Below are 26,674 nucleotides of genomic sequence, written 5' to 3'. Positions count from 1 at the left end.
TCATTTTTCAGCAATACTGTATTATATGATCCCTTGAATCCCTTCTCAGCCATGCCAGTGGATGCTTCTTGGGTTTTATTTCTCTAACGTGTACACAGGCATCCTCTGAAATTGAAATGAAGCATGACATCTGACGGGTACTCCAGATTTCTGAATTTTGTTTATTTTTAGCAATACCCAAATACAAATGTGCAACTCATTTGCAATTCGAGAATCAAATTGAACTTATCTTTTTGCTACTTGAGGAGGAGAGAAAAAGAAATACACTCTTTGCCTAAGAAACTGGGTTTGAGTCGTATAAAATTGGCAGATAAACCACAGCTGTATTCCTTTTTCTTCTTGCATAACCAAGTCAAATATGACTAGATTTTTCTTTTTCGTTATTTTGAAATGGTGGGGCACCTAACGGCAGCTATTTGCTCTGCTGCCTAATAGCTTCAGAATCTCAAGATTTAATCCCAACCTGGGCAAAGCCATTGTAACCTAAATGTCTAAATTGTCCCCATCTGAGTGATCTGGTATCCCATCAATGGTCAGTTCTTAACTTGTACCCAGTGCTGTGAGGATACTCTGACTCTCTGTAACCCAGAAAAACTGTAAATGGTTTTGGGTAAGTAATTTTGAAATGCCTTGGTGTTTAACCTCTTGTTTACTAATGGTCAAAAAATGTAAGTTGTACTTTGAAATAGTTGCTCACTTCTGCCTGCACTCTGCTAATAGTTGCTTTCTGAATAAAAGTAAAAGAAGCATGCCTTAAAAAAAGTGAATTATAAAAATAAAAAATGTATATGTTACTTCAGCCTACTAAATGTAGAATGTATTCAGAAAAGTGTGACATTATCAAATGAAGTGTTTAATTAAAAGCAGTAACCCATACTGTTACTGAATTACTAAACATATAGTATTTGCTTGATTATTACCAAGCAGATAACCAAGATATTTCAAGAAAACTGTCATTCTTGTTAAAGGGAAATTAAAACCCTTTTGGGAATTTTTTGATTGACACAGTAAAAGGAACAAACAGTTAAACAAATGATTATTTAATTGAAATGGAAGTTCAATTTTAAAAATGAATTTGCTGGAATGAAAGCCTGTTGCCATTGCAGTCCTGTGGGGCCAGGACTGAGCACTCCTGGTTTAGTGAGATTGCAACATTGTTATTCTCTGTGTTACTCTAAAACCAAAAAAAGGAGCAAAACATATTGAAAAGCATTGCTGACTGACCGATGAGGACAATATTGATTATTGATGTTGCAGAGATAACCTTAAATAAGATGAGACAACTGTTCTATTGGGTATACTTTTTCAAAATATGCCACAAACAACATATGCAACACAGGCAGGTGTTTTTTTGCTATAATGATTTCTTTCAGACATCTGCATTGTGCAAGGGAGAGATTTCTGATTCTACTAGCTTTTGCTAGATGTCTATTTGGAGGTGTATCATATTTCTTACAATGAACATTTCCTTCTCAACACTTCTTTAGTGGACTTGAAGTGAGCAGAAGTGCTATACTGTATGCTAACAAATATATGTGTGATGGTTTATTAGTATTAAGGAAATGGCAAATTAATAATCCCAAACAGGGTATTATACAATTCTCATATCCTATCTTGCCAGAATCATACATAAAACAGGAAGCAACAGGAAACACCAACTCAACTCAAAAGATACCCACACTGGACCAAATTAGAGTCCCCAATTAACCAGCTATGCACATCTTTAAGTGGTGGGAGGAAACCAGCATTCTCATAGAAAAATACACACACCATACACCCTAAAGTCTTGATACTGAATTTGAATGTGCATTGTAGATCCATGAAGCAGCTGAATTAACCACTATGCCACCTAACTTGATAAAGATATGCATATTAAATAAAGCCAAGAGTGCCCAGGTAATCTGGACATCTGTATTAGACTAGCATTCACTAGGCAAGAAAATTAAATCAAATAAATTAGGATGAGGTCCATCAACTGCAAACTTTTATTTAATCAGGGCAAACTACAAACCATTTCAAGGACAAGTTTGCTGTAAATGTTTAACAGGAAGACTATGCTGCTAAAAGTACTGGCCAGAGTTTCTCTGCCATGCAATTAACTACAAACATTTTTAAACAAAGTACTGACAGATGGAACATATTAAAGATGTCCAAGAAAAAGAAAGTGAAATATATTTACCTGGAAAATCTGTTCAGCAAGGACATTTTTTTTATTACTTTAAAACAAGCCGACGCCCGCCGTAGCATATGGCGGTGTAAGAATAGGAACAGAAAACGGTGAGAAAGGAATTCAGAAATCAAGAAGAAATAAATACTTCTTGAAAGACACAGTGTGCATGTAGAATTTCCGGCCAAGCAGGATTACATGTGAAAGTGATAAATAAATCAGGTTTTCCGAATTTACATACTATGGCCATGGCATCCTAATAGTTTTGTTGCATGTATCTTGGACTTCCTGGAAATGTGGACAGTAATATGATCATTTTACCTACACGTATATTGTCATTTTCAGCGTTTGCTTGCAGTGCGTCTGATAGTTCCACGCGCAGATCTTGTTGACGTAATCTGAGATAGTTGAGACGTGCGCCTTCTGTTTTAACATACGCATCTACGATGTACTGTTGGAATAGTTTGCCGCTGGAGTGCAAAATACTAAATGTATTCCTCATTGCTAATCTGTACGTGCAAAATTGGCATTGAGTAAGCCTTATTCGCTTACCGGTTTTTATCGGGAACATGTTGTAAATCTTTGTGCCAGCCAATGTCTCCGTAAGGAAATAAAAGTGGGTAAACCATAGGATTGCAATTCATATTGAGCGTGGAAATCTGTTTACAGGAGTTGCCTATGGGATAGATGCAAATGTCCCTTTCGGCAGGCGTTTCGCCGTCTTCTCCAAGGAAAATCGCTGCAACATCGCTGTGACATGTTGGGGCATTGTATCGTCGTAAATCCTGCCTAGGGTTTTCCTTGAAAACCATTCGTTCAGATGCTGTTGGATTGGACTGAGCGATTTCATGCATGTGTTTGTATGATTTAGTGAAGGGGTTGATGGTTCTGAGCATGGAATCTAGCTGGAGAAGTACATTTTTGCTGCATGCAGAGTTTGCTTTATTTTTTAAGCGTACTTCAGTAGCTTGCGCTGTGTCAAAAACATACAACTGTCCGTATCCTGGAGAGGTAGAAGTGGTAGTGTATAGTGGAGAGATTTGGTGATAAATTTGCCCGTGTATTTTAAAACCGTATGGTCCGTGGCCAGGAGGTTGAGTTATCTGTGCAGCCATGGAAGCAAACGCTAGAGAAGAGTTGTATTCTTGAATATGTTCACGATCATTTTTAGTTTCTGATGTTTGCTGTGTAAGAAGCAGTTGTAAAGACACAGGTGGCTCCCGCAAAGGTGGTAAAGCTACTTTACCGTTGTGGCAGCACCTCAAGTACTTGCTGGATGTATTACACTCAGCAGGCCAGTATAGTGCATGACATGGAAGAGGACGAATAGGAATCGAAAAATGCCGTGTCAGCTGCGTGTGGGCGGGACTGGTTTTGAAGTGGAAGCAGGACGAACCAGAAGAGAAATATATATAAGAGATATCCTGTGTGGTGGTGCAGTGGTTAGTGTTTCTGTCTCACTTCCTAAGATCGTCCATCAATCCTCTTCCGCTTATCCAAGGTCGGGTCGCGGGGGCAGCAGCTTGAGCAAAGATGACCAGACTTCCCTCTCCCCGGCTACTTCTTCTAGCTCTTCTGGGAGAATCCCAAGGCGTTCCCAGGCCAGCCGAGAGACATAGTCCCTCCAGCGTGTCCTGGGTCTTCCCCGGGGCCTCCTCCCGGTTAGACGTGCCCGGAACACCTCACCAGGGAGGCGTCCAGGAGGTGAGCCACCTCATCTGACTCCTCTCGATGCGGAGGAGCAGCGGCTCTACTCTGAGCCCCTCCCGGATGACTGAGCTTCTCACCCTATCTTTAAGGGAAAGCCCAGACACCCTGCGGAGGAAACTCATTTTAGCTGCTTGTATTCGCAATCTCGTTCTTTCAGTCACTACCCATAGCTCATGACCATAGGTGAGGGTAGGAACATAGATCGACTGGTAAATTGAGAGCTTCGCCTTGCGGCTCAGCTCCTTTTTCACCACGACAGACCGATGCAGAGCCCGCCTTACTGCGGATGCCGCACCAATCTGCCTGTCGATCTCACGCTCCATTCTTCCCTCACTCGTGAACAAGACCCCGAGATACTTGAACTCCTCCACTTGGGGCAGGATCTCACTACCAACCCTGAGAGGGCACTCCACCCTTTTCCGGCTGAGGACCATGGTCTCGGATTTGGAGGTGCTGATTCCCATCCCAGCCGCTTCACACTCGGCCGCGAACTGATCCAGAGAGAGCTGAAGATCATGGCCTGATGAGGCAAACAGGACAACATCATCTGCAAAAAGCAGTGACCCAATCCTGAGTCCACCAAACTGGACCCGCTCAATGACCTGGCTGCGCCTAGAAATTCTGTCCATAAAAGTTATGAACAGAATCGGTGACAAAGGGCAGCCCTGGCGGAGTCCAACTCTCACTGGAAACGGGTTCGACTTACTGCTGGCAATGCGGACCAAGCTCTGGCACTGATCGTACAGGGACCGAACAGCCCTTATCAGGGGGTCCGGTACCCCCCACAGGATTCCCCGAGGGACATGGTCGAATGCCTTTTCCAAGTCCACAAAACACATGTAGACTGGTTGGGCAAACTCCCATGCACACTCCAGGACCCTGCTAAGGGTGTAGAGCTGGTCCACTGTTCCGCGACAAGGACGAAAACCACACTGTTCCTCCTGAATCTGAGGCTCAACTATCCGACGAACCCTCCTCTCCAGGACCCCCGAATAGACTTTTCCAGGGAGGCTGAGGAGTGTGATCCCTCTGTAGTTGGAACACACCCTCCGGTCCCCTTTCTTAAAGAGGGGGACCACCACCCCGGTCTGCCAATCCAGAGGCACTGTCCCTGATGTCCATGCGATGTTGAAGAGGCGTGTCAACAAAGACAGTCCTACAACATCCAGAGCCTTGAGGAACTCTGGGCGTATCTCATTCACCCCCGGGGCCCTGCCACCAAGGAGTTTTTTGACCACCTCGGTGACCTTAGTCCCAGAGATGGGGGAGCCCACCTCTGAGTCCCCAGGCTCTGCTTCCTCATTGGAAGGCATGTTAGAGGGATTGAGGAGGTCTTCGAAGTACTCCCCCCACCGACTCACAATGTCCCGAGTCGAGGTCAGCAGCGCACCATCCCCACCATATACAGTGTTGACACTGCACTGCTTCCCCTTCCTGAGACGCCAGATGGTGGACCAGAATCTCCTTGAAGCCGTCCGAAAGTCATTCTCCATGGCCTCCCCAAACTCCTCCCACGCCCGAGTTTTTGCCTCAGCAATCACCAAAGCCGCATTCCGCTTGGCCTGCCGGTACCTATCAGCTGCCTCCAGAGTCCCACAGGACAAAAGGGTCCTGTGGGACTCCTTCTTCAGCTTGACGGCATCCCTCACCGCCGGTGTCCACCAACGGGTTCGGGGATTGCCGCCACGACAGGCACCGACCACCTTACGGCCACAGCTCCGGTCAGCTGCCTCAACAATTGAGTCCGAATGAGCCATGTTCCGTGCCTCTATGTCCCCCATCTCCCTCGGGATGTGGTTGAAGTTCTGCCGGAGGTGGGAATTGAAGCTGCTTCTGACAGGGGGCTCTGCCAGACGTTCCCAGCAGACCCTCACAACACGTTTAGGCCTACCAGGCCTGACCGGCATCCTCCCCCACCATCAAAGCCAACTCACCACCAGGTGGTGATCAGTTGACAGCTCCGCCCCTCTCTTCACCCGAGTGTCCAAGACATGTGGCCGGAAGTCCGATGACACAACCACAAAGTCGATCATCGAACTGAGGCCTAGGTTGTCCTGGTGTCAAGTGCACATATGAACACCCCTATGCTTGAACATGGTGTTCGTTATGGACAATCCGTGACGAGCACAGAAGTCCAATAACAATACACTGCTCAGGTTCAGATCGGGGGGGACATTCCTCCTAATCACGCCCTTCCAGGTCTCACTGTCATTGCCCATGTGAGCATTGAAGTCTCCCAGCAGAACGAGGGAGTCCCCAGAAGGTATGCCCGCTAGCACCCCCTCCAGGGACTCCAAAAAAAGGTGGGTACTCCGAACTGCTGTTCGGTGCATACGCACAAACAACAGTTAGGACCCATCCCCCTACCCGAAGGCGGAGGGAGGCTACCCTCTCGTCCACCAGGGTAAACCCCAATGAAAAGGCTCCAAGTTGGGGGGCAATAAGTATACCCACACCCGCTCGGCGCCTCTCACCGGGGACAACTCCAGAATGGTAGAGAGTCCAGCCCCTCTTAAGGAGATTGGTTCCAGAGTCCAAGGTGTGCATTGAGGTGAGTCCGACTATATCTAGCCGGAACCTCTCAACCTTGCGCACTAGCTCAGGTTCCTTCCCCTTCAGAGAGGTGACATTCCACATCCCAAGAGCCAGCTTCTGTAGCCGAGGATCGGACCGCCAAGGTCCCTGCCTTCGGCCACCACCCAACTCACACTGCACCCGACCTCCTTGGCCCCTCCCATAGGTGGTGAGCCCATGGGAAGGGGGACCCACGTTGCCTCTTCGGGCTATGCCCGGCCGAGCCCCATGGGTGCAGGCCCGGCCACCAGGCGCTCGCCATCGAGCCCCACCTCCAGGCCTGGCACCAGAGGGGGGCCCCGGTGACCCGCGTCCGGACAAGGGAAAATGCCGTCCAAAGTTTTCATTCATCATAGGAGGTTTGTTTAACCACTCTTTGTCTCATCCCTCACCTAGGACCAGTTTGCCTTGGGTGGCCCTACCAGGGGCATAAAGCCCCGGACAACAGAGCTCCTAGGATCATTGGGACACGCAAACCCCTCCACCATGATAAGGTGGCGGTTAAAGGAGGGGCACTTCCTAAGTGCTTAATGTAAACGTTGACATGTTTTTTTATCAAATGTTCTGGTTTTATGCTACATCTATCAAAATGTGTCTTGGGTTTATGGACAACCGAAAGGCCAATCATTCCCTTAAACCGTGTGTTGTAGCCATAGCCTCCTTCTTGCTCCATGTGTATCTGTTGACCTTTCACAGACATGCAACTGAGACGAATTTCATTATATTCTAATGTACTCATTTTCATTACCTGTCACACATTTGGCTCATTAAGTTCAACACCCCAGTCTAAAACCTTTTACACTAGAATGATCACCCATATTTTTCAAGTTCTAAAATCCTGCGTTTTAACACATTGTAGTCGGTCAGATATTAGGAGCCATTTTTTTTGACAGCACTGCAGTTATGTTCACTGCTTTGCCTTTCCTAGTCTTTGGCTCCGTTTAGAGACCCTACTAATTGGCCCACCAGTTTTCTCACAACCAACATCTTTAATTCATTTACTGGCCTTATCCTTCAACCGTTCTATGTACTTCTTTCATGAGTTGTTGATCCCATTGTTATGAGTAGTGCTTTTCCCTTCGGCATTTTCACACCCACTGCATCCTGTTTTTCATTAGTCATCTGCTTTACAATCCAGAAGACATTAATTTTTCTGTCGTCATTTTGCAACTCACTTAAAGTCTCTTGCCTTTGGGGATAAAGTTTAGGCAAGCTGTGTAAGGAATTTGATCATTTACAGGATTAAGGCATAACTGATGACTGCATAGCATGAAGCAAAGCTGGAAAGGACATGGATGGAAATTACAATGTTAATAAGCTAAGTTTCAAGGGAAAGGAAGACAAATGCAAAATTTTGAAAAGTGAATTGCTTTAAAGTAGGGCGGCATAGTGGTAGCGCTGCTACCTCGGAAAAATTAAATCTGGGTTCACATTCCATGTGCTCCTGGGTGAAGTTAGCACGTTCGTCCTGTGTCTAAAGATTCTGAAGACCGCACATTCATCGGTAACACCTGTTAAAGCGAGATTTAGGACTGCAAGGGTGCAGAGGCCTACCCAGGAAGCATTGAACTTAAGACGGGAACCTACCCCGGACGGGACACGAACACATGTAGGCACACGCACACACTCAACAGGTCCTCAAAATATGCAGTAGTTAGTTGAAAGCAGACTTGTCAATCGCTTTAATGTGGAGGTCTGTGTCCGCGTCGTCAAAGCTTTATTTTAAGAAAAGCAGACCCTAGACAAGAACAGGCTGTCAAAGAGCATGCGCGTAAATGTGAAAGGATGTCCTTTTCGTAACAGACGCATTAAAAATAAAATAACTTAACAACATGCCGATACCAAGTGTTTCTGAAACCTTTGAAGCTTGGAAAGTAAAGTAGTTTGGTAAACATGCACGGCAGAAAAGAATTATCTTGTTCCGCCCTCAAAGCAGATTTATGCGCATGCTCTTTCGTGCGGCAATTGCGTCACTGTATGCCATTGGTTGCTCAGCGGGCCAATCGTGATGTCGCCGTGTTTCCTATTCAGTTCCTTCGTACAAAGAGGATTAGTGCTGGCGGTGAGGATCAAACGGGTGTGAACAAACGCTAAGTTTTGTGGTTTCATTGTGTGCTCGCTTTCTTTTTTCTGCGCTTACCAGTTTATTTTAGATGTGGTAATGGGTTTTCGTCCAGGTTTTCCCGTCCCGTTTTAGCAGCCTAACAGCTGAGTGCTGATTTCTTTCCAAGTCGCAACGGAACAAAGGCTTCTGCCGCGCAGCTCCGTAACGTCCCTGGATGTATGCGGCTCTGGGATTTACCTTCACTGCGAACGGCTGGGCCGCCGCCAACTACCTGCTTACCGCCCCCGGCGCCACAGCGGGTAAGTCCGACGACTTTTCGATGACTAACGGTCTGTGGAGTGAAAGTTGTGGCGCGCGTGCGTGCGTAGTTACAAACGAGTTGTATGCGTGTCTGTTTACGTGCGCTCGTGACTGAGGGGGCACACCGCAGGCTTGCTTTGCGGCGCGGTCTTCTGTCTGTCTGTCTGTGCTGTGGTTATGTGGAAGCGTCCGCTTTACTGTGTCCATTTAAACGCACTCCAGTATGGCCGCTTATGTTTACTTGGCTATTAGCTGTGCGCGGTGCTCCCAAGATCCTTTGTTAGACGCCGGTGTGCTCTGGCCTCATCTCACGTGTGCTAGTGTTGTATTGTTTTGTTTAAGGCCATGGATTTGAATGGCAGCGCCTCAGCAAGGCCAGCCCACTCGGCGACGCGCATGCAGCTGCCTGCTACATGCTGTCCGCAAGCCAGGTCGCAGGTGGTCACGGAAGGGAGTGCCTCCCATCCTCCCTCCATTAACTGAAATCCTTTCCATTCTTGTCTCGCCAGGAAAAGGCCCAGAAAGGGCGAATGGGAAGCTGGGTGTTGGCCCCGCTCCAAATATGACCTCAGGAAATGGGAACAATACGTCCACGGTCCCCGGGAGCACCCCACAGAACGGGGAGAGCAAGCCGCCCCAGGCCATCGTCAAACCTCAGATCCTCACGCATGTCATCGAGGGCTTCGTCATTCAGGAAGGAGCTGAGCCTTTTCCAGTGAGTGAATTCATGCAGACTCGAAGGCAGCTGTTTTGTTCACATGCGGCTTTGAAGCACTGACAATGCCTGTCATTTTTGGACTTTAATGTTCTGAACTGGGGGAGTGAACAGTGTGCAGCCTTCTAGTTTACCCATCTGCAACAGACTAAATACCTTTTTGTCATTTCTTAAAAACATAACTTAAAATCTAAAAGTTGTTCAAGTTTGTGTATTTATTCAAGGTGACAAGATCAAAACTCCAGAGACCAATTTTTATATTACATTTGTGACACTGCCAGCCCAGAGTGGTTGACATGCATAAAATGATTCAGTGGTATGGGCTAAACCAGCAACATTGTGGTTTAAAGTTAATAAAGTTAGTCACTACAAAACCATAATTTTGCCAATCATTCTGGCATCATGGTTTTGCTGTCCTTAAGTGTTGGTTTAAGTGAAGGTTTAAACATTTCTATAAGTTTGAAGAATGTTTCTTTTTATCCAAGTGGTTAACCCCCATATAGGATTGTTAATTACTAGCAGCCAATGTCTTTTTATATTAAACATCTTGATCTTAGCATAACATTAAGGGAAATGAGAATATACTTAAACTTTTCGGAAACTTTGACCTTCTCCTTTCAACTTTATCCTCCGAAGACTCTGTCTTGTGATCGTCAGTTTTTGTTCAAGCCTTCTGGTGGTCAAAAACAAAGTTATGCCTCAACACAAACACCATGCTTAATTATATTTTTCTTATTGGTGAGAGTGGACAGAATTTGTGTTGATCATTCCTTTACAGAGTTCCAAAAAGACATCAAATTTATGTTGAGTATTGGCTAATGTGAATGGAAAAGTATTAATTAGTTGGTGATGGTTGTTCACACCAGACATAAAAAATATGTCAAAGTAACAACTCCCATTATCATCTCCTTGTAAGTGTAGGAACAGATAAGGAGTTGAATTAACAAGTATAGTCTTCAACCTGCTGTTTTTTAGTTTCACTGCAGTGAAAAACCGTAGCAGTCCAGGGATCAGCTGCTAGACTTTGCTGCCTGATAGTATTTGTAGCATACTGTTTTATTTTAGCTAGATGTACATTTTTCCCATTGCAAGTCGCAATGGAAGTTTACTAAAATACAGTATGGGTTTATTTTTGTAAATTCACTTTCTAGGAAATAAATTATATTTTCAGTCTTACTAAATTTGTCTCTTGTGTTTGGAAATGCACAGTAAGGAGTTGGGTGTGGCAAATAGTATCAATAAAACAGGTGTTCCACATTTAAGGTGATGGTATGCATCCGTATATGATGTGTACAGTTATGTTGTGCAGTTGATCCAAGATAGGATTTTTTAGGGCTTTAAACAATGTTGTAATAAAGATATTTCATATTAAACTTGATAGAATAGTGCAGATAGAGAAAATGACTTTCATATCTTAGGGAACTGCTACAGCAATTAACAGCATAGTGGGGGGTTTTTTTTGTACTTCATTAACTGCATCACTGGCACGTTGGGCAATGTCTTCATTATTTTGGCATTTTTAATTTTGTGGTACCACTCTTAATTATTTAAAGCAGCAGAGTCTGCAGGTACAGTTTTAATATTTTGTAAAGCTGATACAGTTGTACATTTATTCACAGTCACATTTTACTGTGAAAAGTTCACTATGGGGATTACCACATTTTTGTTACATTTTCTACATCTCATTAAACCAGTGTTTTTTAATCCTATAGTTTATTTCATATAGGCAACCACAGTTGTAGTCGTCATATGCAGAGTTTTTCCTTTTTAAATGAAGGAAATTGCACGCAAATGCCATGCTTACAGTTTTCAACAAATGAATTGACTTTTCTTGCAGTAAGCAAAAGTAAGGAATGAAAGAGAAAGTGTTGTTTTATGTATATATATTTGTCATCCTAGGTGGGTCGTCCTGCACTGCTTATTGACAATTTGAAAAAGCAAAAGCTTCAGCAAGATTCTGACAAACCCTCAAACAATTCACCACACACTACTGACTTAGAAATGGAGAATGCATCACAACAAGGTAAATGAATGGAAGAAGTCTAAAGCCTTTAAAGTATTATCACAACAGACATACATTTGTAACATTTTATGGAGTTTTTTATTTTTGAAAATAGACTGGTAGCGATAATAGAGTAGCATTTAACTTTATTAGTCCCGTATAACAGATTGAAGGGTTAACTTTGTTTGCATGTTATAAATATTTCAGAAGTACCTCAATTTGATTTTTAATCCACAATTGTGACTCATTTTGACAGTTTTTTGACTTTGATTTCTGAGTAAAGTTGTTATCGGTAAAGTGCAGATTTAAAATCCTTTAGTTAGAGAAGTGGAAAAAAAAAAAAAAAAAATCTTGTGACTTACGGAATAAATCTGAGGATGTTGTATACTTTGTGGATTCTCTAGTCGGAGCTGCAGTGCCTATGTTGTATTCTGAATGAAACCCAGGTATTTTTCTGAAATTTTCATTTTATTTTAGCAGAGGTCAAAAATCCAGAAGAGGAGGAGGATGCACCAAAGCTGAAGTGTGAACTATGTGGTCGTGTTGATTTTGCTTATAAGTTCAAACGGTCCAAGAGGTTTTGTTCTATGGCTTGTGCAAAAAGGTAACGGCACATTTTCTCCTTGTTGGTGTCATGTTCTTCATAAGGAAGACTACATGTAGCAACCAGTAGTTTTAACATGTATTTAAATACTTCTGTGTGTTTCTAATTTAGTGCGCTAGTCTTATCTTTTTAGATATTGAGCCTGTTCCCCAGGTAATTTTGTTGAGAATTGTGAATATATATTTTAAACGTAATATCTTAGTGTTAGAATTTGTGTGGGAGTTTGTTAGGCATACACTAAATGAGTGCACTCATGATATGTACATCCTTCTCAGAAGTTCTAGCATTATACTGTATATCTGCATGCTAATGGAGAAGTTGTCCATGTAGCCGTGTTTTGCTTGAGTGACAGAAGAGTCTGTCCACCAAGGTGGATGTGGCAGGCTCACTTGTGTGACCTTTAGCTATTTGTGCTGTGTTGCCTAATTTTGCTTCATTACACAACAGTCTGTTGTATCCAGAATATAATTTCTACTGCAACACCTTTTATAAGTTACATATTTTGGATTCGTTAATGTTATGGCCACATCTGATATGTTATTCCTCTTGTTGGTATGTTGTCAGTCTTTTTTCAACATTATTTATCCCCTTTTCCTTGCAGCAATTACGGAATAAACGTGTTGCCCACCCTGCTTGATATTTAATTTCACGCACTATAAGCAATTAGCCCCAAATAATTAATGCTTTGCTTAGTTTTATAATAACTTTGATTAATACTGTATTATGATTATTTTTAAAGCACATTTTAAACAGCACCATAATGACGTACAAAGTAAAACAAAATTACAAACTGTGATAAAAAACACTAAATAAAATTATACAAACACACAGTGCAATTTGGTCTCCACACCCCGAAGCTTAAAAAGAACATAGTGACTTTCAAGCCATAGCAAAGCAAAAACACTATTCAGTGTCTTCAAAAGCCAGAGAAAAAAAGTTGTTCCTTTTTAAATGGGGTTCAAATGTCAGGATTGTCGAAGCAGGTCTGACAAATAAAGGTAACTCATTCCAGAGTTTAGGAGCAGCCACTGAAAACACTTGAGCGTGTTTTCTTATGATGAAAGATGTTGTCACTGATGAGAGAAATTGGGAAGATGGTCCACGTTCCTTGTAGGATGAATATTTGATAAGATATCTGAAATATACAGAGGAGCCAGATTATTTTAGTGCTTTAAAAACAAAAAGAAGCACTTAAAGCATTATTCTGAACCTGACAGGCAGCCACTGAAGAGAGGTCAAGGTAGGAGTAATATGTTTCCTCTTTTTGGGAATCTGTTAACATCCTGGCAACTGCATTTTGAACCAGCTGAAGATGAGATAAGGAACTGTGACTGACTCGAAGAAATAGAGAATTGCAGTAATCCAACCTATTGGAGACAAAATGTAAACAAAAACCGCCCCACCTTTACTTTGTACTCTTGCCAACCCAGTTCTGAAATGTATTAGGTCTGCTCTGATATGGACAGATGTTAGCATAAAAAAACTGATAAAAATTCTTTTACATTCCTACCTCAGACTTGTTGCCTGTTTGGTTCTGTCATTTTCTGTATTTACCTTTATATTTCAAAGCTGTCTTTTTTTTTTTTTCTCCTCACATCTTGTGGTGTAAAACAGAAGGAAATGTGGTCAACTGAAATAAGTTTAGTGCATAAGAAGATTACTAAATGCTAGTAGCATTCAAATATACGAATATTCTTTGTTTAGGTATAATGTGGGATGCACAAAACGAGTTGGTCTTTTCCATCCTGATAGAAGTAAAAATGCAACAAAGTCTGACAGTCCCAAACACAGGCGGCGAAGGTCTCGCAAGGGGAATCAACAGAGTTCGAACAAAGAGCCCAAAAAAACACAGGTAAATAGTAGAATCTTATGGCTGAGCATCAATCCCTTTTTATGCTGTATTGGTGATCAATTTGAAATTAATTTAAGATTGCAAGCCTTTTTTGGGAGTAGTTAAGAATATCTCCACCCTTGGTAGTCTATATATTTCTCATTATTTAAGAAGTAACATTAATGCTGTATGTTAAATTCCTTGCTTCAGTAATGTGTTTATCCAGTTAACCCATTGCTGATATCCAAGCAACTCATTAGTGGGCATGAAGTGATTTCTGTCTTAATTACTGATGCATTTTTTGTGATTGTGAAATGTTAAGGTACCTTTTGCATTTAGAATTTGTTGGTTGGTTTGTATTTTTTGAGATGCGAGTATTCTTGGAAGTGGATTCAGTTTTTACTTTTGATTTCATGTAATAAATGGAAAAATCTTTCATATTGTTACAAATTCAGGATGCACCAGTATAATATTGTTGGTGACCCAATTCCATATTTTACTATATATCCTCACTCAATGCAATGTTCTTCTGTGGCTTCCTGCAGTTTTTTACAGGCGTGTGTGTGTGTGTGTGTGTGTATAAAATATATGTTCCTTGCATACTTAAGGTTGTGATCCATTTCGGATCAAAAACTTTTTAAGAGGAAGCAAGCTTCCTACCACTGGTCAGAAGTAAATTAAGCCAAAGGAAGACTGTTCTGGATGAATGAAAGTGGGTTTAGGGAAATTTTGACTGTTAATCAATTATGGTACCATACAAAGAGAAAAAAGCACACAGCAAACCTATGCTATTGTTTTGTTGAAGAAGAAAAAACCCTGCAATATGTTTTCAATTTCACTTTAAAATCTGTTTTTAACCATAGTTCAAACTAGGATGGCAAAATCTTATTTTAATTTGTCCGTATTTACAGGAGATAATGCCCTGAAATTTGCAGAGCAACTTGAAGTTGGTCAGTTTGTGTTGGGTTTTTTTTTTTTTTTTTTTTTTTTTAATTTACACAATTGGGTCAAATTTAAATAATGTGCTCCTGATGTCTATGAAATAGTTTTCAGTGCAGACCTAACTAAAAGTATACATGAAGGATGGATTTTTTTTTTTTTTTTTTTTTTTTTGGTGTAATGCATTCTGTTTGGTTAATCCTTGATCTAAATGTTCTGTGTGTTTGGTTGAAACGGTCCTAGTGCTAGCTATGTAACTATTATGATGCACACCATCATTTTGGTTCAGATGTCTACCTATCTGTGTTTCAATTGAGAGCATTAGACATGAACATGTGCATCAAGACCTTTAATTTTAACTTCAACTTTCATTTTAAAACCATATTTAAGAAGACCAATGTTTGCCCTGAACTAGAATAAATGATTCTTTTAATGATTAAGTACATCCTTGTTCCTGTGTCCAGTTAATTGGCATTGCTCTTCCTTGTAGTATCTATTTAAATGAAAACAAGCCTCTTAGCGTCTAAATCTTCTTCTTTTTTTTTGTCCACCATTTCCCAAAATCACAGTATATATTTGTCTCTGAATTGGTGTATGTATGTGAAGCATTTTTCACAAAATGTTGGAGGGTGGTGTCTTTGTAATGCATCCACTTTGTTTTAAGAAAATACATTCTGCAATTTCAGAGGTTTACTTATAACAGGAAAAGAATATTTGGAAGTAATAAAATACATTTTTCCACTTTTTTTATGTAATGATGCATTCCTTTTCACTTGTTTGTTTGTAGCATGTTGGACTTTACATGTAGTATTATCACTTGTACAGAGTATAGTGAAATTCTTCCTTGCAAAAGGAATACAAGATTATATTGAAATACAGTGGAACCTCGGTTTGCGAGCATAATTCGTTCTAGAAACGTGCTCGCAGTCCAAAGCACTCATATATCAAAGTGAATTTCCCCATAAGAAATAATGGAAACTCGAATGATTCGTTCCACAAACCAAAACTATTCATGTAAAAATGATTAATACAAAATATAAAGCAAAAATACATAAAACAAATTAACCTGCACTTTACCTTTGAGCAGAATCATGGCTGGTGTGAGTGAGTTTCTAAACTCTTGTGGGACTCCACCCAACGGGACGAAAAGCAGAAGAGCGTTCCAAAGCAATAGCAGGCTCCCAGCGCTGTAGCAGTTCGCCGTAAAAGCGAATCCGAAAAGATCGCGGACATGCTATCTTTGCATGCTATGCCTGCAGTTGATTGGTGATACAAGGAACATTATAAATGCGCAGTGTCTGTGTATAGGAGAGTGGCAGATCTGTCTACAATAAATAACTGCACTGTTGTTGTTTCAAGCTGAATAAAGTTGGTGTCGCTAAAGTACTGAGAATCAGCTTCGTGTTTTGGGGTGCAAGACGGGGACTCACACGTCACCGCACGCACGCACACCCACAATGCTTTAGTAAACCGTATACGCTCGTACGGATGTTGACTATATGAGTGAGGCACGCCGACTCAGATGGAGAATAGGAGACGATTGCCCACAATTCCACAGCGAGAGAGAGAGAAGAACCATCATCTCAGTTGTGATCACATGATGCTCAGCAGACAAAGCGTATACATACTACTCGTATTGCAAGTCCTCGCTCGTTTATCAAGTCAAAATTTATTTAAAAATTTAGCTCGTCTTGCAAAACACTCGTAAACCAAGTTACTCGCAAACCGAGGTTCCACTGTACATAACTTCAGTGGTGGTACTTCCAGAGTGGTGTGTGTTTTTGTGTGTGTGATTTTTTATTTTTTTTTGGTTTGTTTTTTTTTTTGTTTATTATTTTCTTAAGTTCCCCTTTGGAATTAAGTCTTTCTGCTTGACCTTTTTCTGTTAAAATAACAACTGCAGCACTCATTTTAAAAATGTAATTAGTTATTGAAATATTGTGCAAATTCAGTCAAACTAGGCACATATTTGATTATATGGTATAACTGCAATTATCAAATCGGAATTTTCGTAAAAACGGTCATTTCCTGTTTTCTTTCCAGATACAGATCTACATGACCGCATCCAATAATTTTTCTTTAGTTTCTTTAAAACACAAAACTAAGCAAGTGTCTGAAACTGTTCAGCGTTATGAATAATTCTTCCATTTGCTATTAGAAATGGAAGCGTCACTAGCAAACTGAATACTGTATAGCTGAGTAGCTCTTATGTAGGGTGGGACAGCAACATTGAGATAGAGACTTGTGTTAATTGTTGTTTGTCTATAGCTGTGGGGCTTTCCCTCCTATCCCCAAAGGCATGCAGGTTAGGTGAACTGGCAATTCTAAATTAGTGAGTGTGGTAGTGTAGATGGATTTGGTGTATGCGAGTATGTATAAAACCTCTAAAATCCACAGCATAATAGTACCCTAATAAGAGCTAGTGTTTTTGATTTGTAACAGATACATTTTAAATCCTACACAGCACAACATAGCAGTTGAGCACTGTTGCTCAAGAGGTGTAAAGACATGCAGAGGTTGTATCCAGTAAGTTCATGGGCTCACACTTAAAGAAAACTAAACCTACAACACTGAATAATAAGATGATAATGTGCAGTGAATATACTTATAGTTTTCATTCAGCACAAGCACAAGTGTGCTTTTATTCAAGAATATAACCAAAGAAAAGGAAATCATTCAATTTACATGTTGCTGTCAATAAGTTAAAAAGCCAAGCCCAAATACCAATTGACAGAGAGCTGATGTGTCTGCTTGGCTTGTGTAGAGGTAAGAACTGCTGCATTGTAATTAAGAGTTTGCGGGCTAATAGTCCCGGTTCTCCCTCTTTTGTTTAGTGAGCTGCTATTATTACTACTATTCTATAATAAAAACTTACATTTGATTTGAGTCTGTAGCACCTGGTGTACATTTTTGCTACCTGTAAAAGTTAGTGGTACTTGTACATGGTACAACGAACTTGCCTCTTCCTCTCTGAGTTGATGGCATTTATCTCCATTCTTTTCAGAAAAGCAGCAATTATCACAGTTGGTGCTGTATTTGATGCCTGGTCAGAACTATTTGTTGTACCGGCAATCAAAGATATGATGCCCCATGAATGCTATAAGACTATCATGCGGCATTTGCTCATTGACAACAAAGACACCCTTGTAGAACATGTGAAAAACAACAGGTTTGCTGTGATCTTGGACCTCCGGCAATGTTTTTTGTTGAGAACTGTGTTTTGAGTTACATCCCAGGGCAACACATTACTTTGTTGAAGAGCTACTGTTTCCAACCAAGGTCTGTTGTCCTTTCTTGCAATACATCTTAACTAAGCCTGAAAAATCAGGCATAAAGTTTTTGATTGCTACAGATTTGGTGACAAAGTACATGTGCAATGCCACTCCTTATTTAGGAAAAAAATCCCAAGCCGTCTCACGGGAGAAAGACTTCCTGAGATTGTGGCCATAAATTTATGGAGCCGTTTCTGGCCATCTCTTTCACTGGCTAATAGACTGTTGAACTGCAACACAACTCTGCTTGGAACCATAAATAAAGACTTCCACCTGCAGTTAGTCACTTTAGTATGCAAGCAATTCTCCATGCTAGTGTTTAGACAAGGGGGCTCCGCCCACTGCTCGCTTCTCTCGCCTACCCCCGGCATTTTGAACCCGTGCCCGCCGGGCAGCCATAGGTTGCTTTTGTATTGGCCTCTCTTTCAACCTCAAGTAGGATTTTTATAGACTTCGCTAATGGGTGATTGTTTATGACCTTAGTGACGTTTCTCATTATAAGCTCCGTGCATTGTTTGTTTTCAGGAAGGTTCATTTGTTGATAGATTGCGTCATCTGGATCTAAGATGTATATTTCTGCAAATTTGTGTTTGTGCTTTGTTTCAGGGTGCACTGTTCCAATGCGATGTAATATTTGTCCACATACGCGAAAGCAGTATGGGCCATTGCCAGCTGGCGGCCTGATATTTACTCCGGTAGATGCAAAAGCAAATGAATCATTGTAGGATCTAATGCAGTTCATAAAGTTTTTACTTTCAGGTACATCGTTAGTTAGAAGCTTCTGTAGATATTTAGGATATTCATGTAAAGGAGGCAATCTAACTTGACCCTTTTGACAACAACGTGTAAAGTCATTAGTTGTATTGCCAGTTGTTTCTTCAGGGAAGTTAAGTGAACGACATTGATTGAAAATGACATTCATTAATTCCAATGAATTTTCATTAATAGTGGACTCATTATAGAACGAGTTGTCAGCCAATTGGCGGAATTGTTTAGCAGGTGTTTGTCGTTACTGTCTTTGACGTTTATCTTTTGCCTGTGGCGTTTGTGTGAACCCATGGTTGCTTCGCTTCCGCGGTTTGAGATGCGCGCTGCATGCGTCTACGTTCATTGTATCTGTCCATTTGGGCTCGTTTCTGTACCTGTGTTAGTCGAGCTTTTCGTTTTTGGAGCCGAGACAGTTTTTCTTCCGCGGTTTCAGAAGAGCGTTGTAGGCACCTACGTTTGTTTCTTTTTCATGTGGGCTCGTCTTTGTGGTCCCGTTACTCGAGCTGAATCGTTTTGCACCTGTGATCATGAATTCATGAATTGTCTGTTCTTTATCGTTAGTAATATGGGTAAGTAATAAGGATGATCGCACTTACTGTTAATAGGGAGAGTTTTCTGTGGTTGTATGGTTAATAGTGCATCACTGTAATGAGATTCAGCTATGCTGTATAGTTTGTACGTGTTCAGATGACGTATGTTTAATACGGAGCGTTCGTTTCTTCTTATTATTACCCATCGGGTGTTGCGCCTGTGCTATCTGTGGTTGTCCTGTTAATATTGCATCACTGTAATGTGATTCCAATATGTAGTGTAGTCCGGTTTCTCGTTGTTTATGTATGACGTCGGGTGTCCGCGTGCGGTTTTTTAGAAGTGTGTGGATTATGCTGTGTAGTGTACGTTGATTTCAGATGCGCGTTGTAGGCGAATGCTCCTATCGTAGTATCTGCCGTTTTCCATACCACAATTCGCTTTCCGTAATATCTCGGGGTTGATGTGTGACCCTTTGTGGACTCCGTAGTCTGTCACGTTTTACTCTGGTGTGGGGGGGTGACTTCTTTTTTTCCGTACCATCTCGGGCTTGATTTGTGAACCTTTGTGGACTCCGTAGTATGTCCCGTTTCACTGTGGGGCAGGGATAATGTGATTCAAATATGTTGTTTTGTCCCTATTTGTGGGGTTTCTGTATGATGTCGGGTGTTCGCTTGCGGTTGCTCTTTCGTTTTTGAGCAGTAATTTCGGGCTTGATGGGTGACCCTTTGTGGACTCCGTAGTCTGTCCCGTTTCACTCTGGGTCGTGGGTCTGACTCCTCTTTTTTTTGTGTGTGCTATGGGCTTTGTGTGGCGCCTGCGCACTATGTCTTTTGCGTCCACAGGCAGGTCCCCGCGTCCATATCCGGTTTACCATTCTCGTTTAGTAATATGGATGTGGCAGTGCCATGCTGACGGTGTATATGCCCATAAAGAAGTCCTGTCTGCATTTTCAGTTCCATGAACCATAACGTGGAGACTGGGCAAGATCAGGAAAAAAATGTTAAAATGACATAGCATTTTCAAATAATGGCGTTTTCATACATGGATGTGTGTGTGTGCATGTGTGAGAGATTGAGAGACAGATTTTGTCATTCAAGTGGTTACTGGAATATAAAACACTTTTGCAAAGGTATAACAAAAGAAAGTGTGCTTTTATTCAAGAATAAAGCTGAATAACAGAAAATTCAATTGACAACAAGATACCAAGGAGACATGATTTCACCAGCGTTTCAGTGTCTGCTTATATCCCTACAGCGGTATCTTTTACAGTTAGCAAAAATGTACACCTGATGTTATAATAAAAACATACATTGGATTTAAGTCTATAATAGTAGTAGTAATAATAGCTCACTACTCAAAATGGGGAAGTGCAAGGAGGACCTGGGATCGAACTTGCATCTTCTTGATTACAAGTCAACAAGTTTTAACTCTGCACCAGCGAAGCGGACATTTTGTGTCAATTTATATTTTGGCTTTGGTTTTTACACATTGACAGCAACATGTAAACTGAATAATTTTTTTTTTCTTATGTGTTCAACATTTCTTGCCTTGCATTTCCTGTCATCCTACATTTACACAGATCGTTGTAGACCTGGAACACACATGAAATGTATGTATTCCAAACAGTGATTTACCCTTTACAATTCCAGGCACTTCACAGCCATATAAGCAGACTTGAGCTGGGAGAACTTCAGCTGCGTCGGTGGGGGTATGGGATAGAAGGCTGCCTGCTGCCACTGCTCATTGACACATTTGCAAAACAAAGACGCTGATGAGGCGGTGCAAAGGAATTTAAGGTGGCCTGGGTTTATGACTTTTATTTGTAGGCTCCAGGGATTTTAGTGTTGACCCACCTACAACATGCAGTGGCATCACATAGAACAGCACACTAGTCATATTTAAAAGAGAAGTTATTTTTTTCACAATTGTGGTGTACAGTAATCCCTCCTCCATCGCGGGGGTTGCTTTCCAGAGCCACTCGCGAAATAAGAAAATCCGCGAAGTAGAAACCATATGTTTATATGGTTATTTTTATATTGTCATGCTTGGGTCACAGATTTGCGCAGAAACACAGGAGGTTGTAGAGAGACAGGAACGTTATTCAAACACTGCAAACAAACATTTGTCTCTTTTTCAAAAGTTTAAACTGTGCTCCATGACAAGACAGAGATGACAGTTCTGTCTCACAATTAAAAGAATGCAAACATATCTTCCTTTTCAAAGGAGTGCGTGTCAGGAGCACAGAATGTCACATAGATAGAGAAAACAATCTCTAGCAAACAAATCAATACGGCTGTTTGGCTTTTAAGTATGCGAAGCACCGTGGCACAAAGCTGTTGAAGGCGGCAGCTCACACCCCCTCCGTCAGGAGCAGACAGAGAGAGAGACGGTTTGTTTTTCAGTCAAAAATCAATACGTGCCCTTCGAGCTTTTAAGTATGCGAAGCACTGTGCAGCATGTCGTTTCAGGAAGCAGCTGCACAAAAGATAGCAACGTGAAGATAATCTTTCAGCATTTTTAGACGAGCGTCCATATCGTCTAGGTGTGCGAACAGCCCCCCTGCTCAATCCCCATACGTCAGGATCAGAGAAAGTCAGCGCAAGAGAGAGAGAAGAGTAAGCAATCTAGCTTCTCAGCCATCTGCCAATAGCGTCCCTTGTATGAAATCCAACTGGGCAAACCAACTGAGGAAGCATGTACCAGAAATTAAAAGACCCATTGTCCGCAGAAATCTGCGAACCAGCAAAAAATCAGCGATATATATTTAAATATGCTTACATATAAAATCTGCGATGGAGTGAAGCCGCGAAGCGCGATATAGCAAGGGATCACTGTACATTAATTTGCCTTGGGGAAATATGAGCATTTTTGTGAATTTAAGGTGGCCCGGGTTTACAACTTTTTTTTTCTTAGGCTTTAGGGATTCTAGTGTTAAAGGATGTGTTTGTATCACCGCATAAAATGAGAGGGCAGTAGATGCTAAGACATACCCATCTTGTTACTGAAGCGCAATGCATGTGGTATTATTGCTATTGTTGCTATTGCTATTATTGTCCACACTTCTTAAATTGCACAATGATATTCTGTACTAACCGTTTTTTTGTTGCATCATCTCTTTGGAGTGTTATTGATGTTTGTAGTCCTCATGATTTAAGTTCCTCTTGTGCTTTTCTGATAGCATTAGTGCTTACTAGTTTTACTCTAGTCTAAAGTTGACGAATGACAGAGAAAATAAGGAGAACTGAATTTGATTTAGCCTGGCTGGTAACTGAATAAACACATTTTTTTTTCTTCATTATGATAATTCAGTGTTTACATGCTTTTGGGAAAACAGGAAGTACAAGTTTCCCAGTGAGAAATTTCATGTGAACTTGCTTCGGAGTGGGAGCTCCCAGTGGGGCAATTAATAGAAAACTGGGCTTCCCGAACTTTCACTTCATTGAATTATATAAGAAAGCGGGTTAACAGGAAATGACATGTTTGTGGTCAAATTATCTTTAGAGTAATGTTGATTTATTTTTTATTAAATTGTTTGTTTTGTGGAGACTAATTAGCAAATCAGCAGCTGCCTTGCATTTCTCCTGATGGACCAACTAGAAATTCATGTAAACACACGAAGTGGGAAGGTAACATGTCACATGTGGAAACTCTGAAATTTCCATAACGCATGAACCCAACGTTATAATATAGCCAGAGGAGTAGTTTCTTGCTTAATCTCAGATTGATAATTCTTAGTTTATCTTAAGTGGGTAAAGTATTGAAAAGGCAACAATATAGCGTTCTTTTTAAGCAGACTTGGAACAATTACTGTAAAATATGGGCAATGTTTAAGAGCTGAAAAGTTATTTAAATTGTTGGTTTTACATTATATGCTATTAAATGACTAATCTCTAAACACAGTCTACGATTAATTCCTATACAGATTAATGAACATTTGTCAAATTCTAATGTCCTGATATCTTGCTTTTTTCCTGAACGTTCGTTGTTATTTTTTTTTCTTCTCAGCAGCCAAATCTGCCACTACAGACTTCAGGGAGCCTGGCTGCTCCCTCCCCTCTTCCTTCACACCCTAGCCGGGAGTCCAGTCAGGGCTCTGATATCTCTAGTTATGAGGAGCCACCATCCCCTCTGTCAGCTGCCAGTTCTGGACCTCTTCTCAGGCGACAAGGGGAACGAGTTTCTGATGCCCAGGAGAACAGTGCAAGGGAGCTGCCTCTGTTAACGCAACACTTCCTGCCTAGTGACCCAACCAAGTGGAATGTGGAGGATGTTTATGAGTTCATCCGCTCCTTGCCAGGTATGTAAAAAGTTTTAGTAAAGGTGGAAATCAACAGTAGAAAGAGGCCATTCCCAGAGGTTGGTCTTTATGCAGCAGATAAAGGCCAACACTGTATTTATAACCTGAGTAGGTGACAGTCCACTATCTATCTTTTGGGATTTTATAGTGATCTAGTAAAGCAGTTTGGATTATGGCTTATCTTTTATATGTTGTCAGTGCAATTCCCACAGAAAGTCATGAACATATATCTGGTAAACTGTTCTTGGCAAGAATCAGCAGATTTTATAAAAAGTGAAGAGGCCTGAAAGGCCATGGCATATAGATTGATAAGTCAAACGAATCATATTGGTTGCTTGAACTGTCCGTTAGGAGAGGGAATCACACATATTGATGTGGCAGAATATAATACACATACTCCGTGAGCTTTGTGCTATTGTGCACCTTGAGGCGTGGTGCAAACTAGTTCTAGCTTGGAGTTGCATGTGATTCATGTATTAGTAATGGTTATTCTGTGGCTTATATAACATATTTTTAAAACCCACATAATCCAGTCATGTCACAGAGCTCTGGAGCACAAGGCAAAATCCAGCCCTGGACAATCCCACTTCTGCACTTCGTCACATTGGGCCACTTTTTAGAATCGGCAGTTACCCTAACACACACCTCTTGGAAGAACCCTGGAGAAGCAAATATTCTTCACCCAGGCAGTGACTAGGCTCAGGATTTAAATGTAGAGAGCCACGTCAATTAGGCAGCATTAACTGATATACCATGTTGCTGTCCAGTATGCACACTCCTTTCTAAATACTTAATATGGTTGTTGCCATAATTATTAACCCTTTCTGTGGTTTTTTAGTTGTCTTGTTTTCTCATGTTTTCAAGCTGTCCCAGAGGTACACAGGTGGTTTTTGTATAAAAAAGGTGCTTGGGGAAAGTGCTAAGAGACAGATGAGCTATAATTCGGGAATGGACGTTCTGCCTGCTGTAGATGGACACAAATAAATATTAAAGTAGAACTACTGATATATGGGTTATTGTTTTGTGGGCTGCATTTACTTATGAAAATGACTTGTCTTTTGTACATCTGCTGTAGCATTTAAGTCGACAACTTGCTGACCTTGACTTATTGTGTTTGCATGCTTGGTGCTACTTTGTTTCACACCACGTCTTCCTAGTTTATTTGTATTTGGTAGAATCGCAAAGTAAGTAGCCTGCTCATCACAGAAAAAAGCAATTGCTTTTTTCTCTTTCTGGGTGAATGTAAAAAATTAAATAAATAATAGATACTGCCTCATCCAAATGTAATTTGGCCATTTCAGGCTGAGTTCGTTTTTAATTTTATATAATGAGAGGTCAGCATTGTGTCTCACCTCTACTAATTTAGAAGTGGTAAGTTGTCACTAAGATCTCCCACTTGAATTCTCTTGCTTGAAGTTTAAACTGCATTTACATATTTAAGAGAAACTACAACACTGTAGATCACGTGCAGCTACACCACTGAGCTTGGACATGAATTTGAGCACAATCCTGAAAAAATGTGTAGTGTTTTCAGGAAGCACAAAAATACTTGTTCAGAAACTATGGTGACCAACTCTTAACACTAAACATTATTGAACCATCACTGAAAAAAATCTTGTCACATAATCCACGTCTGGTCATCCAGAGGTATGCTTACATCATTAGTGCAACACTAATAACATGACGTTCGTTTTAATGGGTGTTTTTGATGTTTGCTGTTGACCAACCGTGATCACCCTAGACTTTATCAACGTTTATCTCCATTCTGCATGAATATTTTCTCTGCCATATTTGCAAACTGCGTGAGAAAATCTTTTTTTGCTTGGAGTATTCCTTTAATGTTGTCAGAGTGCTGATTTCAGGTAGGTTAGCTCGGTTAGACAAAAGAAAACATCAGAAGTATTTTTGTACAATTCTTGCCAATAAGGATACTAACCGTTAAAATTTACATCTGATATATCTGCTTCTAGGCTGCCAGGAGATTGCTGATGAGTTTCGTTCTCAGGAAATAGATGGTCAGGCACTGCTGCTGCTGAAGGAGGATCACCTTATGAGTGCCATGAACATCAAGCTGGGTCCTGCTCTCAAGATCTATGCTCGAATCAGTATGCTGAAGGACTCTTAACCCTTGTATGCAGCACAGGAAAGGGCCATAAGAAACTGACTTGGAAAATGACATTTCTACCAGACCAATTGTCTGCTGTCAATAGTTGGTTTACTCTACACGTTCCAGAAACATCCTAACCACTGCCATAAGATGACCAAGTAAAGGCCTGCCTGTTTTGCTCACGTGTTTATGCAGGTTTTTTTTTTTTTTATTTCTCTCCATCCCCTTTTTGAAGAAAATGGAAACGTCAACCAGTGTGAAAAGAACATTCAGTAAGACACTTGTCCCCACCTTCTGTTTGTTATGTGCTTTGTTAGTTTGAGTAGCCCATGCCTTTCATTGAAACACACTAGACAGCAGATCAGAATTTGACCTGAATCACCAGACGTGCTGCCCATGATCATGGTTGACGCTAGAGCAATAGCTGCTCAAATATCTGGAGGTGCTAATCTTGTCCCCATCAAACATGGTCCTAAATGTCTAAAATTCTAGGCATTGGGCATGTTCATACCAATATCTTCTTCCTCTTGTAAAAGTGGGAACATATGTTCTCTGTCGTGGTGCTTTCTAACACTAACGCTGTCATAGGCCCTGAGCAGAGGGATGAGAGAATAGCCATGTCAAGCTGGGCAGTGACCAGAAGCAAGACTTTGGTGCTTTTTTTTTTTTTTTTTTGCTTTTTTTTGGTTTAAAAATGTTTAAAATTTGTATTTATCAAAAGATCTTTTGTAATATAAAACTTTTTAACTTGTAAAATTAAAACAAGTTTCCAAGGGTGTGTGTGCTTTTCGT

The 26,674-nt window shown here is 41.2% G+C and overlaps 1 protein-coding gene across 7 annotated transcripts in view; it reads left to right on the top strand.

Annotated features, from left to right (window-relative positions):
* The window catches only part of LOC114656269 (polyhomeotic-like protein 2), a 121,598-nt gene extending 94,924 nt beyond the window's left edge, over positions 1–26,674 (top strand). For 4 of the 7 annotated variants that reach the window (XM_028807782.2, XM_028807781.2, XM_028807777.2 and 1 more), the window contains 6 exons: positions 9,326–9,531; positions 11,431–11,554; positions 12,011–12,137; positions 13,842–13,989; positions 23,484–23,775; positions 25,746–26,674. In XM_028807782.2, coding sequence (XP_028663615.1) covers positions 9,326–9,531; positions 11,431–11,554; positions 12,011–12,137; positions 13,842–13,989; positions 23,484–23,775; positions 25,746–25,900 — 1,052 coding nt within the window. In that variant the 3' untranslated portion in view covers positions 25,901–26,674. The remainder of the gene's footprint in view (positions 1–9,325; positions 9,532–11,430; positions 11,555–12,010; positions 12,138–13,841; positions 13,990–23,483; positions 23,776–25,745) is intronic. The other 3 variants (XM_028807779.2, XM_028807780.2, XM_051931090.1) reach the window with 3 other exon arrangements.

The sequence above is a fragment of the Erpetoichthys calabaricus genome, chromosome 8, assembly GCF_900747795.2.
Source record: "Erpetoichthys calabaricus chromosome 8, fErpCal1.3, whole genome shotgun sequence".
Taxonomy (NCBI): domain Eukaryota; kingdom Metazoa; phylum Chordata; class Cladistia; order Polypteriformes; family Polypteridae; genus Erpetoichthys; species Erpetoichthys calabaricus.
The sequence above is the reverse complement of the archived record's forward strand: the minus strand, read 5'-3'. Positions and strand labels throughout refer to the sequence as shown.